This window comes from Hippoglossus stenolepis, chromosome 11 (assembly GCF_022539355.2).
Source record: "Hippoglossus stenolepis isolate QCI-W04-F060 chromosome 11, HSTE1.2, whole genome shotgun sequence".
NCBI lineage: Eukaryota > Metazoa > Chordata > Actinopteri > Pleuronectiformes > Pleuronectidae > Hippoglossus > Hippoglossus stenolepis.
Genome location: NC_061493.1, coordinates 13219404 through 13234461, shown reverse-complemented (window position 1 = coordinate 13234461; position 15058 = coordinate 13219404). Strand labels below are relative to the sequence as shown.

At 43.0% G+C, this 15058-nt stretch overlaps 2 protein-coding genes across 3 annotated transcripts; both read right to left on the bottom strand.

Moving 5' to 3' along the window:
* Positions 1-1955: 1955 nt before the first annotated feature.
* arl14 (ADP-ribosylation factor-like 14) lies at positions 1956-5180 on the bottom strand. Its single transcript, XM_035169903.2, has one exon. The coding sequence runs from the start codon at positions 2976-2978 to the stop codon at positions 2373-2375; it is 606 nt and encodes a 201-aa protein (XP_035025794.1). The 5' UTR covers positions 2979-5180; the 3' UTR covers positions 1956-2372.
* Positions 5181-5818: 638 nt separating this feature from the next.
* Positions 5819-14727, bottom strand: ppm1la (protein phosphatase, Mg2+/Mn2+ dependent, 1La). Of its 2 annotated transcripts, XM_035169895.2 has the most exons (5): positions 14649-14727; positions 13125-13458; positions 9805-9979; positions 8217-8378; positions 5819-7833 (listed from the first exon to the last, which is right to left on the bottom strand). In XM_035169895.2, exons 2-5 carry the CDS (start codon positions 13350-13352, stop codon positions 7472-7474), a joined length of 927 nt encoding a protein of 308 aa, XP_035025786.1. In that variant the 5' UTR covers positions 13353-13458; positions 14649-14727; the 3' UTR covers positions 5819-7471. The 2 variants fall into 2 exon arrangements, with proteins under 2 accessions (XP_035025786.1, XP_035025784.1); XM_035169893.2 differs by lacking the exon at positions 14649-14727 and having other exon boundaries at positions 13125-14100.
* Positions 14728-15058: the final 331 nt, after the last annotated feature.

Here is a 15058-nt window from a genome sequence, read left to right as displayed (position 1 = left end):
ACTTCACTCCGTTGTAAGTTAAGAATGTGCTGTAAAACTGCTGGTTTATATGTGTTGCTGCAGTCTAGCTATAGGTCTTAGCTAAAGCCCTTGGATACAGGGGTAGCACTTTGCACTTATAGAACCATATGAAGGCTACTAATCATCCGACATGGACGTGAACCAAAACCTTGCAAGCTTTTAAGTGCTGAGCTGACTTGACCTCCTGATCCACATTAAGCAGTATTAATATTGCAAGTGGAAATGGATCTTTGTGCTTTTGCCAGGTGAAACATTTTAAGTTTAGTTGTGTCAGCACCACGGACAGCGCCCCTCGTTGTTTTCCAGTCCATGAAACAACGAGGCCTTGTAATGTCCCCTCCTGCCTTTATAATCAATCAGGGGTCATTTGTCAGAGCTTCCCACGCGACTAAGCGATTTCCTTGGCGCCTGTCAAATAATAAGCCACTGGATGTAATAACCTACTGTGTTTACGACTTGCTTGACGGCGTCATTATACCTGCTAAGTGCATAAGAGTCCTGGAGAAACTGAAGTATACTTGGGAGTTAATGCCAAGCTTATTAGAATATGTGTACATTGCAAAGACAGTGCATGCACATTCAGCTCACTGTGCTTTTGTGAATACTCGGTGTGGACTATTCAATGTGTTCGTTTCCCTTATTTGTTCCCTGTTTGTGCTTCCTGTGGTCATGCCTGCGCGCAGCTGGTGGCTCTGCGTCCGCCTTCCATCCAGCGCATCTTTCAGCGTAATATCTTCAAGTGATTCGTCTCGCCGGCATCCTGTTTTTCCAAAACGTCTCCACCAAGCTTTGCTGGATTATTTCCCTCGTTTTGAACAAAGGAGCGATGTTTTTCCACCGATGCCAAATGATGGTGACATTCACCGTTTGCTTTCTCCTTCGCACGGTGGTTTGTTCCATCAAAAGATGCGGACTGGACTTTTGCCGGCCCGACCAGGTCTGCTGCCCGCAGGGGAACGACACCACCGACGTCACCTGTTGCAAACAATTCGTGAATACTTACTACAGCATCGCCATGGTCACACGGAAACTTTCCGGGGTTCTCATTTTGCTTCTTCTCTTTGCTGTGGGATACTTTATCCAGAGGGTGTTGTGTTCCAGATCCAGTCAGGTCACCCCGCCACCCGCCGGGCACCCAACGGTGACTACATCCCAAGAACCGCTAATGGAGAGCTGCGCACCGGACAGCTCCATGGATCCAGCAGCATCAGCTTCCCAGCTGCCCACGTACGATGAATGCAAACGTCTGCCGACATATGAGGAGACGCTGCGGGATGATTCAAGGAGAGCACGGCAACAGTCTTCTCTGGGAAATGCCACATGACGAGGACCAAGTGGTTATACAGTACTACAAATTTGAATAGTATTTTATATAATCAACGTGGATATATATAGGAACCAAAACCTCCCAGGACGTTGTCTGGTATTTCCCTTGCAGTCTGACGCTGTGTAAGAATTATATTTGACCTAATATTTTATCCTTCATTGTTCCAAGCAATGTGTCCAACCGAGTGTTTATGTTTGGCTTCATTTTCGCAAATCTTGCTTTATTTGTGCAATAGCTTACAATGTTGATAGATCATCTAATGTTTCATTAGTATCAATAAACCATTGATCAGACCAAGCTTGGGGTTGCCAGGTCCCTTTGGTTATGCACCTTAATGGCTCTTGAATTCATCAAGCATTATCTTGACAACTGAAATAATAACGTTATAGCAAACTGGTGGATCATTGACAGAAACCATAATGGGTTAAACCTTAGGATCTTCCAATATTTATAGCTGCATATAATAGATCACCATGAAAATGCTTCATTGTCAACGAAAAGATAAACAACAACAACAAGAAGGACTTCTCACAAAAACGGATCAGTGCTGCAGTGCATATCACCAAAACCGAACTTTAAAACTTGTTTTTGATTCACTTTGCTTCACTATCTTTGTTCAATATAGGCCTGAACTGAAGAGTGAGATACCTACTGTGAACTCAGTTTCATGTACTTGCAGGAGGCAACGTGGGATAATCGAACTCTGTTTAATTATTGAAAGAAGATATGCACACACCAGTGAAAACATCTCCTTGTCTGTGGTACTCGACAGTTGTTTTGATATATCATGTGGTGTCCATGATACCATAATCATAGCCTTTTATTTTACTCACTGTTTATTGCAAAAGTCTATAGTTAAACTTGTTACTGTTATTTATTACTTCATCTTTGTTTAGTTTATTGGCTGGCGATTATTCTTATTTACAGACTGAAGCAAAATGTCAAATCTCTTTAAATATCATTTGCCTTTGACATAAAGGAGTTTCAATGTAAAACAACATTAACACATTTAAATAAATAAAACTTAATGTCTGCTGCTTGCTCTGAGGTAGTGCACTGTATCCTTGATATTGTCTTTCATCGCCCCGGGGTCTGATGGGAGTTTGACCAGTTGGACCACTCGTCTGAAAGCCTCTTCGACTCCAACTCCCGTCGACGCAGAGCAAGGCTGGACGAACCAGTCCCGCCCGTGACACAGCTTCCCCAGGTTGAACCTGTCCTTGATTTCCGTGACGGTCAGAGCTCCGTTCACGTCCTGTTTGTTAGCGAACAGAATAAGCGGACGTCCCGCCAGCTGCTCGCTCCTCAGCGTCTTGTCCAGCTCCCTGCGCGCCTCCTCCAGACGCGTCCTGTCCGAGCTGTCCACGACGAACACCACGGCCCCTGCGTCCTGGTGGAAACTCCTCCAGTACTCCCGCATCTTCCCCTGACCACCGACATCCCACAGGATCAGGGCGATGTTCTTCCCACTCTTTCTCACCTCCATCATTTCCACGTTGAAGCCGATAGTGGGGACGGTGCTGACACACGCGTTGTGCTTCAGTTTGTAGAGGAGCGTCGATTTCCCAGCGTTGTCCAGGCCCAGCAGGAGAACTTGGACCTCGGGTAGCTTGGAGCCTCGAAGACCCATGGCGACGTGGAGAGGTGAAGACAATCAATTGGAGTGGGACAGTCACATCTTCCCCTTCACAGTTCTCCTTTGACGCAATGTTTGCTTAGTGCGTTGCCCGGAGTTTAATAGATGAGCTATTAACTCCACACTGCTCATAACTCGGTGAGCAGAGATAAGGTAACACACCAGAGGGCAAAGTTTACACCTGAGTATATTCTTGGATTTTATGTGCTTTTATTGCCACTGTAAAACCAACATGTTATTGTACAGTGTTCTCGATGCAGGGGTTATAAAATGTTTGACATTTGCCTGAGATAGTCTAAATATTCTGCTACTAAAAGCACATTGAAATTACTGTATATAAACACAATTATTTGGATTGGATATGATTAGCTGTAAACCAAATGTTGTAATGAAATAAAACCACCGCATCAAAAATATTTCTAAATGAAAATGAATAAATGTTAAATATGTTCTTTTCTTTTTTTTCTGTGGACCAAGGTGCACAATTATGAGATAGAGTCATTAGTCGCTTCAAATATCAGTTCCATGATTTTAATTTTCAGGATCAGTGTGAGTGACAGGTGAAAACGATACACAGTAACAGTTATGAACAATGACTTCCCCCACAAAGACAGAAACGCAGCTTAAGAGAAGTTGTGCTGGTCTCTAAAATAAATAAATAAATGAATTAAGTGAGGTTTAAAGTCTTTAAAAGTTCATTTCAACAAACAAACACTCGTCCTCAGATCCCCCTGAGAGATGGCTGTCAATCCTCAGACTCACCACCTCTTCCTCCAAAGCATTCTTAAGCTTTCTCACAAACAAATTGAGCCATAGACAACTGCTGTTATGACAGGCTCGAGTTACTGAAACGCATTCAAACATGACGTCCTAACTTGATCTGACCCCAGGCTATGACATTCAAACTAGCATCATTATTCCAAAAATCTGTTCAAATGTATTACAAATAAAAAAATCCCAGTATAAAATTAATCGTACAAACGAAGGTTACGTCAAATAAGACGGTAAATGAAAAATAAATAAAGGTTGTTCAGCCAGTGGAAAGCTGCGGTTTTCCCCCAGTCATCAAAGTGGATTGTTTACAAACCACTGGTTGGTTAACATAGCAGATTGGTTTGCTCGATACACTCAGAGGTATGGGCCTAAACATCTGCCGATACCAACTCCACATCTTTTATTTGATCTCCTCCACATAAATCTGAAAATACACTGTGTTTTCACTCCTATTAACGCATGTTTCAAACAAGGCATGACGCATGACGCACGGTGCCTCTCCTCGTCATCTTCCAGTCCAACAATGAGCCATCAGACTAAATCAGGGATTCTCAGTGATCAGTCCAACAACTCTTCCATGTCGCAGAGACGATTTAAATCCACCTCAACTCGTGGAGGCGCAACAGCACAGGAACTGAAGTCACAGGAACTGAAGTCATCCGCATCCCACTGTTCGCCAAAGCTGAATGACGCACACGGTGCATCCAACCACGGGGGTGCTTGACTTTACCCCATCCATGAATTCCTTTTAATTCCACTTCATTTAAAAAAATCTTTCCATCAAGATCGGGTCCAGTTCTGTCCCGGCTTGACCCACACGCCGCCGGTTGGGTTATCCATCACGTACACCAGGCCCGCGGCGTCACAGCGGCTCTGCAGGGGCCAAGGATGAGGTGTTGACTTCTCCAGTGCCCGGGCGGCGGAGCGAGGAGAGACCGACTGGCCGGTCACCTTCTTCTGGATGTGAACTACAGAGTCGGTTCTGTGATACATGTCCGCTTCGCCAACGCGGTGGAAAATCACTCTCGCTTCCATGGAGGATTTGGAGCCTTGCTGTCCCATAATGTAACCTCAAAAGAAAACAACCAGAGGGGAAGGCAAAAACAAAGCAGTATTTTTTGCTTATTTGAGAGTTGGCTGGATTACAACTTTCTTCCTCTCCTGCCAACGCGGAGTTGCCTCACTTATAAAGTGCCAAACAAATTTGAAATAAGTAAATGGTTCCAGTAAAGCTGTTCAGTGACGCACTTGACTTTATCGGTAACAGAAACTTGAATGTCGCGACACGGTCTCGGGCATTTGGATCAGTCCGATTTATTCTGAGCACATGCACCTGCTGCAGGCCGTCAGTAAACTTGGCACCAGCCTGCGCTTCAGGGCTGAGTGCGCCCCCGTCCGGAGGCTGCAGCGGTGTTGAGTTGCTTTGCAGCGTCATGTCACGGGGAAGATATTCGTGTGGTCGAACAGTGGCATCCCAGAAACGCTTTGGAGAAGTCACGTGTTTTCACCCTAACTAATTCTGATGTCACCACCTAATGATTGTTGATCGCTCAGTGATTCAGGCCACAAGGCTTTACAGAGTTCAGAGCCATGAATGGTGCAGATGTATTCAGATTACTGAAGAGGTGACAGAAAGCAGACGAAGTGAAGAACATCTCTTAGTTCTATATATGTATTCTTATTGTGCCCTTAAGCAAGGCACCTCAGCAGGTGTGTGTGTCAAACTGCACCTAAACCAGTTGTATGGATTAAAAAGTGCAATATAGGCCTATAGTGGTAATAAATTAAACCAGATATAATTAAATTAGCTGTTGAGATCCAAATTTTCTGATGCTGCTCTCTTTTTATGCTTTTTACATTATGTTATGTGAATAATGTGTCTTGTGTTATTTTTAAAGTAATCTATGGACTTCTGCATTTTGCTCCCAAGTACTCTGTGACGTGTATAATGGAAAATACAAATGAAACTGAATCTGAAAATGTCACTATATGATTGAAGTGAGCATGCAGTTACTAAAGCCACATCTTTTTTATAATAAAAACTAAAGGGAGGAAACAGATTTCAGATTGAACAGTTAGTTTAATATAGATTTTTTTTCCCATACAGAAATTCTCAACACATAACCGTCCCTATGAATCACAGACTGCATCTCAGGTTAACTTGATCTGTTTTATTATAAACTTCTGCTCATATACAGAAGGACAAAAAAATGAGTAGACAGAACACTGATTTGACACATCCAGAAACTCAACAATAAATAAGGCCTTAGAGAAACCATTAAAAAAAAAAAAAATGCTTCTTCCAACTGATGTAAATAAGGTCATGGTACACAGTGTTAAAAACTGAACTTATAGTAACTCAGTAATGGTTTACTGTAACCTTCCTCGACAGGCTGTCGATGACACTGGCTGTGTTGCGTCAGGAGCATATCATATTTCTGGCTATACTGGCACTCGAGCTGCAGCTGCGCAGTACACATGTCATGTTTAAGTCACTTTCTCATTGCGGCAGAGACGTGCAAGCCTGTCGCATGTGCTCCCCAGGTCAAAGGCGCCCACCAGTGTCCATGGAAGCATTTTGTTGGCGAACATGGATACGCCGAAGCACATGCCCTGATGCAGATAGCTCGAAGTCACTTCACGTTAGCTCCATAACAGCATAATCAAGAGGTGAGGGTCAGCTTCTACATACATTGAAACCCTCCTGAGGATATACAGTATTTACACTGGCTGATATGTAATAAGAGTTCCCCATTCCAAAAAAAATAAACATCTGAAAGGAGCATTATTTGTCAGAACTCTATGTGTTTGGGTGCATATGAGCGTGTTGCATGTTCCGACCCATTATCTCGCTTTTACGAATCACTGCAGGCTTGAAAGGTGGCGTTCAAATGTGCAGTTTCAGCCTCCATGAGAATGGCTGTGCACGTTTGGATGATAGTGACAAATTGTTTTAATGGTGATTATTCATTGGCGTGGGCGGTTCAACAGCCACCTCTCAAGGGTGCATGGGACGGGTCTCTGATACTCAAAAGTTAGATTATAAGTGTAGCATCAGTTAAAGTTGGATAAAGGTAGGCATCCACTGGAGTCTTTTTTTTTTTATTTCCACAATTTTTTTCAAGGTCAGCAATGTGGTACGTTATACATACATTATCATCAAAATGCAGCAAGCAGTGTGTTCTTTGCAAATCATCGGCATTTTCAGTAGCTTCCTGTAGTTGCACAGTAACTCTTTGAGTAGGCACTAGTTGGAGCCTCGTGCGTAGAAGCCTCCAGTGGAGCTGTACCATCCATGTGCAGTAAACAGTAGTAAATCAATCACAGTCTGTAGTGTGCTGGTTGAGAGAAAACCCCTGTGTGGTGTGGTGTGGGTTTGTCCGGCGTTTAAATGCATCTGCAGTGTTGGAGAACATCTGTATTTCAATGTGTTTGTCATTAAGTTGGCAGATGGTTATTGGGTCTGTATTGTATTTACACGTCCTCATATCAATCAGAGACCTGCAAATAAAACAAAACCTTATTTCTAGTGTTTGCATGTGTTTGTCTGTATATATAAGTGTTTGTGTGTGTGTGTGCACTTGTTAAAAGTCCAGTTCTCAGTGTCTATTCTCATATTCTCTCAGTCTTCCCCTGATGTTGCTGCTCCAAAGATGAGGAAAAAAAAAAAAATCACAGAAAACATTGATTGCAACGTGAGCTCTAGACTCAACCTACTCCCCCGTCTTGCTGCTGCTGCTGCCCCCGGCTCCACTCTTGAATTTCACCACCATGACGGTAATGTTGTCGGGGCAGCCGCGGTAGAAGGACTGAAGGACGATGCTCTTGGCGCCGAAGTGAGGCTCGTCCAGGCGCTCGCGGACGAACCGGACGGCCTCCTCGTTGCTGAAGGCGTCCCACAGGCCGTCGGAGGCCAGGATCATGAACTCCGGCTGCAGTTTGTCCAGGTCAAAGGTCATGATGTCCGGGTCGGGGATGACCACGTTGAGGTTTTTCAGTGGGTAGTCCCCGAGAGAGCGGGACATCGCCAGGATTCCCTGCACTCTCCAGGAGCCGTTGAAACTGATGAAACCTCCTGGAAATGAAGATTAAAATGAATGAATGTATAAAGACAATGAAAATAAATCCTGGACCGTTTTGAGTCTTCGTTTGTCCAATGAACATACTTCTGTTTAGTGTGAGTGTTACAAAAGCTGTGTGTGTAGTAGCTACTGCTCTAAGGCTCAATTGAATTGAGATAATGTAATACAGGCTAACTTGAGAAAATCCTTTAATCACAAAGATTAGGTATCTATTTCTGACATGTGCTTAATACAATGCTGTACCTAAACAGACCAGCAGGAGACAGCCAAGAGCCCTGATAATCCTGCACTACACATCCCTGTGCAAATCCAATATACAGGGATGTGTAGTGCAGGTATACGCAATACATTTCAGTATTTTTGCTCTCTTGCGTACCTGCCCTCTTGATCCTCTTGCGTTCTTTGAGCTGATAGGGTTTGTGATCATGTGAAAGTGCGACAGCGTTCCCGTCTTTGTCGCACAGCACGCCGCGAGAGTCTCCAACGTTGGCCACCGTGAGTTCCCTGTCCGACAACAGCGCTACCAGACATGTCGTTCCTGCAAGAGAGACAGAAAGAGAAAAATGAAAGGGAAGGAAAAAGCAGAGGGTGCTGTTAGATTTAGATATTTTTGCAAAAATTCACACAAATGTGTTACAATGTTAAACAGCTGGGAGCGATGGAAGCTTGTATATTTATTAGCCTATGATTATTAATAAAAAGTAGTATTGAGTTGCTTTGTCACAATTATTTTTGAAACTACTATTTTTTATTTACTGTCCACACTACACTGCACTGCAGTAATCTGTGATGCAACATAGGGCAGCTTGACCTTTAAAATGTGAATCATAGATTGTTTGGGAAGAAAAGTGCAAAATCAATGATACAAATGATACTGAAGTGAACCACAGGTCAAGAGGTCATTGCTTAATAAAAGTGTTGGAGGTGTGGGCCAGTAGTAGGTCAAGCATTATGTATACAATATGATGAAAAAAAATGTACCATTACCAAATTATTACCAAAAATAATCAACAATGAAAAACAATAGGCCAACAAAAGGAGACAGGAAATCTCAAATCTGTGACGCCTGCAGCAGCATAACATTACAACACGACAGTCTACACTTTGAGTGAAGTGAACAAAAGGATTCATTCAAAGTGTTAAATGTCAGCCGGGAAGCGCGAGAGAGAGAATATCATACAGGAAACTGTCTGATTTTATTTGATAGCCGAGGAGCTATGAAGTACAGTGTCCTTTATGAGGCAGGCAGCGTGAACGCAGAACGAACGAGCACTTGAAGGCATAATTTTAACGGTGAAGGAGATATGACACAGAATATTTCATGGCAATGTTGTGTGTTTTAAACCAAAATCTAGAAACACTCTGTTAGAGAGTTATTTGTGTTTCTGAGATGCCTTTTCACATTTTAATTCACAACCAGAATTAGCGCCCCCGCAGTAGAATGCCTCTGCCGACCTGAACAGTTTCAGTCCTCACACATTATTTTCCAGACTCACATGAGGTCGCCATGACTTTGACTTTGGACCACCCAAATTATGGAGTTCATCCTAGAGTCCAAGTGGATGTTTGTACCAAATTTGAAAGGATTCCCTTGAGGTGTTTGTGAGATAACTCGTTTCATTTAGCAAAATGTGTGTTTTGTGAGGTCACAGTGACCTTGACTTTTGACAACTAAAATCGAATCAATTAATCTGTGATTCCAACTGAATATTTGAACCAAATTTGAAGAAATTCTCCTGAGGCATTCTTTAGATATCACGTTTGAAAGAATGGGACGGATGTACGACCCAAAACATGCCTCTGACCACTGGCTGTCACCAGCACGGAGGCATAAAACACATCTTTTCCACAAATGTTTAAAGTCTGATTGTCCAAAGCTTCTTCCAACCCTTCACAACTTACCCCCCCAACACACACACACAGCATATATGTCCCTCCCCACCACTGCCCTCTCCCCTCCTGACCTGCTTCGTCGTGGTTGACAGAGAGCTTGTCAAGAATCTCCCGATCCACGGACAGGATGCGTTGCTCGAGGATGCTGCTGTAAGACAGGGCGCTGTCCCTCTTCTCCCTCTCGAAGGCCTGCAGCTGCTGCTTCAGGGAGTCGGGCAGGTGGGCCTTCACGTAGTCAGCTGCAGCCTGGGAGAGAGAGAGGGGGGAAGTCAGGAGGTGAGGGAAGATAGATACTACAGATGTTTATTTGCTGTCAAATGATTCCAGGATTTTTTTCTACACAAGTTGAGAAAAATCGGCTTTTACGGCTCCACTAAATTATATGTTTATAGACATTTCATCACACTTTTAGATTAATTATCCTCTGTTTAGTACATAACCATAATATTGTCAAATTGGGATCTGTCTGCCGTGGTTGCCAGGTGATACGTTTCTATACAACTCTAATTAAGAGGAGTGGTTTTTTTCATTCCATAAAGCAACTGCTCTACGCTGAATTATTGAACATCCTTTAGCCCACTTGCCCCCCCCCCGCCTTCACTTATCTGCTTCTTCTCTCAATTTCTCTGCCAAGATTTCCATTATGCTAATGTGGTTGAATGAAATGCAAAAATGGGGGAAATGTACCATCTTATTAATATCCTGGTAGAAGCAGAATACATATATACTCAAAGTTCATGTGGAAATTAGGACAGAATCAGGCCAATCAATCCACATACTGCTGTAGTTTTGATTTAGCAGTTCTGCAACACAAGTGTCTGCTTATGTAAAGAATTTAGAAATAAAGAATGAATTTATTATTAAGTTATTTTTATGCTTGGGTACCTTTTTCTACTTTTCATGAATATGATCATGAATTTGTGTTTCAATTAATAACTGAGCAACACTTAACCTTTTAAACCTCTATGATACATTTTACTTTTTACAATAACTGAACTGACAACCACTGTGATTCCATTCAAAATGTTTGTCCTGCAGCAAAGTGGAACTGGAAGTAAAATACACCAGGGAACAAGGAAATTCAATATTATATGAGATTAATACATTACTTAGGACCATTACAATAAAACCATCTCTTCCTGCTGCACCCATCTTTAATTCCCCTTTGCTGGACAAATGTACTCATTCATTCCTTTAATTAGAAGAAGAGAGAGAGATAGAGAGATAGATAGATAGATAGATAGATAGATAGAGAGGGGTTGAAGTGTAAATTTCCATTTGCAGTAAACGGCTGAAAGTGTCTGACACTAGTGTCTGTGCAGCTACAAGGCTGCACAAATGTCTCAAATAATATTCAGCCCGAGGATTTAATAATGTGTACGTGATAAATTGGGCCAGCTTCATAAAAAGGTAGAGTCAGTATGTGACTATAAATTAAATGTTATAGCGTTATAGAGTTAAAGCCTTTTAAAGTTGCAAACTGCTCACAGCTCCTGCTTCAGTAGCAAACTGTGTCGGTAAATCAGGTTAAAAAGAGCTGCGGTATGTGCTGACTTTTACAATTCTGGGCCATTACTCACAACTCGACATGATAAAAAAAAAAACTAAGTTGTGTTTGAGAAGTTTCCTGCATAATTTTAGAGCCAGAACAGACTGCACTGCCAGAGACGGCCCGGTTTTATCTGCCCATATATTTGGCTTGGCAACATCGCTTCACTTAGTGTGTTGTGTGCGAATGTGTGTGTGTTTGTTTACAGTTGTGCCAAACGTCAAAAAAATGTAATCCACTAGCAAATAAACATTCTGAACTGTTCACATGAACATTTTTCCACCAACATTATTAACGTTGAGAGTCCCAGAGGGTAAACACAACTTTGTCAAATGAACCTTAACATTATAGACTCATCTCTAACTGATTTATTTTCTGTTACTGCTCTGGAAACTGTGTTTATTACTGAGTATGTTTCCATATAATCAGGATGAGCTCTGTGTACTGATGCTAATGACCCTGTAATAGCTGAAGGTAAATTAATTAAAATTTCATTATTAATAATAAATACATTTATATAATTTAATTGAGTAAATTCAACTAAATAATCAAATTAAATTAAATTGTATCAACCTAATGTCAGATGGACCCATTATGTTTGAGGTCAACAATCCAAATTGACGGTGACGACTGAAAGATGGAATTAAAATAAGATACAAGGTAAAGATGAAAAAAAGACTAAGGAGAACAACAAATGTGAATATAGACACAAAGAGAAGAAAGGGAGAAAACAGATGTCAGAAGAGAGAGAGACGTTGCGACAGACAGGATGGACAAATATTTGTTTATGGGGCGGGAACTGACAGAGTTTGTTGCCTCCCTTTCTCTCTAACTGAACAAAACCATAACACAACAAGAGTATTTTCCCGTGTAAAGTTAAAACTGGATGCATATCATGTGTGACAGAGGAACGCTATTTGCATACTTTTTCAACAGAGCTGTAAAAGTGCTTTGAATAAAAAGAAAAACAGGCTTTTCCTCCTAAAACACTGCAGCAACTCTCTTGACTTCAGACAAATAAAGTCTGTACAGTCATCTAAAAACTGGCCTTTATGTCATCCCCTTAGGTTTTCTTGTGATAAAATATTAGTTGAAGAGAAAATAAAATGTGAAATATGAAACTCAAGCAGTATTATTCTGTGAAATGAGTCCCATGCAGGAACCTCAGGGGACGTGGTGATGGTGACAGATGGTGCACGACATGTGGCCTGTAGGCAGCCATGAGAAACTACTGACCCTTGACTAGGCAAGGACACACACACACACACACACACACACACACACACACACACACACACACACACACACACACACACACACACACACACACACACACACACACACACACACACACACAGAGAGAGCACAGTCTTTTGTGATGAATCCCAAGTCAACTCCCTGGCAGTGGCATGGAGGAGGTGTGCACACAAAAGAAGAACACAATGCAGGAGTGGGGAGGGGGAAGTGCTGCATTTGAAAATGGGGTGAGTATGAAGTGCTGTAAGCATGTGCCCCAATTCAAATAACTGTGTTCCCATAGTAACCAGCATCTCTATGGTGTCCAGCAGAGAGTTTGTTACAGGTCTGTCATGACACTGTATATTCTGGAATAAAAAGAGAATGAAGACATATTTTTTAAATGGGGGCTTTATTGCAGTATAAGAGAAAATACTGTATGCTTTCTCCAGGATGTGTTTGTGTGTTCTACCTAATCTGAATCAAAGTGATAATGAGAGCTCGTGCAGCATCAGGTCTATAGGTGTGATGGGTCTGCAGTGTGTGTGTGTGTGTGTGTGTGTGTGTGGGTGGGCCTGAGTAACCTCTCCCAGTCCCGCAGCCTACCTCTCCACCGTGGCCGTCAAATATCCCGAAGATGGACGGGTGGGTCTTGTTGGCGATGTCGGTGAGCACCTCGAACCTGTCCTCCATGTGATCCCTCCGGCCCTGGATGGAGTACACGGCTACGTTGTTGTTCTTGAACTCCCAGGTCTTGGAGAACTCCGCGTCCAGGACGCTGAGGCCTCCCAGCCGGTCGTTCTGCATCATCTCCGCCACTTTCCCCTTCACCATCTTCACGGCATCCCGGCTGGACTTGACGATGGTCTTCACCTCGTCGGTGTGGAAGAAGTAGCTCCACAGCGCCAGACTGATGCAGAGCAGGAACAACGTCTCAGGCCTGAGGAGAAAATAGCGCATGATCCGACCCAGAAGAGACAAGAGCGTCATTGTGTCTCCTATCATCACACGCAGCCGAACTGTGCTCTGTCCCTCTCCCCCTTTTGGCACAATTCACTCCATCCGCTCGGCGGGACTGTGAAGAATTCGAATCACTACCACGATGTCCGACAAGGGATGGATCTCAACATTTAAAGCGCAACTCCACGGAGGCCCGTCCCCTCTGCTCCGAGAACTTTTACGCACTGTGCGCGGCTGGCTGTCAGACACCGGGGCCGAGGAGCGCAGGGCGAGCGCGGACAAGAAAGCCTCATTGATTCGGTGCGGTCGTCTGGGCCCTATCCTCGGCTCTCTGCACATTCTCCGGGTTGAGCGGATCTCCCCCAGCCCATTGTTGGATGGTGATACTCCGGGTAGGACCCACCTTGAGCAAAGACGCGAGAGCCACCGGGAGGCAGGCGACTGTCGACGCTGTGGCTCGGTGGTGTCCTCCCTTTCCGCCGATGACCCCGTTTCTCCTCTCGGATAAGTCTCAGCTCGGTCTCCGCATCAACACGAGCCCGACAGTTCCTGCAAACACACCTCCATTCCTGGGCCGCGTCAAAGCACCGAGATACAGCCACCGCGGAACAGGAAGTGGATGGTGGTTGAATCAATAAAGCCTCGTCAAAGCAAGTGCCGTACGTGGGTGCGCAGTTAAAGGACTTTATTTTGAAAGTGCAAAGCGGAGGTGGAGGGTTTTGATAATGGCCAACTTGAGACTGCTCATTTTCTAACAGTAGTCGGCGCTGTCGGGAGTGCGCAGCTGCAGACTCGTAGGACACACAAGCAAAATATTTGAGCCAATGGCGTTGGCTGCGAATCAAACCATGACGTCATCCAGTATAATCTTACGGAGCATGCTCTTAATGAATGTGGATATGTTCACCCCACTGCTCAGAAACATGTCTATCTATCTATCTATCTATCTATCTATCTATCTATCTATCTATCTATCTATCTATCTATCTATCTATCTATCTATCTATCTATCGATCTGTCTTTCTATCTCGCCTTCATGTATTATTATCATAACAACATAACACAATAAAATACCGTACAATACAATATACACACACGCATGCTGGAAATATTACACATACAACAAACTTTCGATACAAAAATGCTGAATTATAACAAATTATTAATTACCCGAAATAAATGATGTGAGGCTGCGCCTTGGTTTAGATCCTGCTTCGAAAAATCTTTCCACTGAGCAAACTCTTCCTCCTAGTGGCTTTTTGGAGTAATGTAACTCTGGACGGCCCGTCATTTCAGTCAGTAAGTTTGGGGGTAGTTAAGTTTTATTATACAAGTTAAAATCTATTAGAGATATATCTGACAAGAGTGATTACAGAACAAATGGAATATTTAAAGTATTACAAAAGGATAATTCATATACATACATATATATATATATATATATATATATACAAAGGATGGAAAAAGGATGCGTTGCATTGCGTTAGTAACACTGTTATGTAACGTTTTTATGGTATGTTAAATTATGTTTTAAGTAATAATTTTATGCAACATTATGTTGCGTTACGTAACATAGCGCA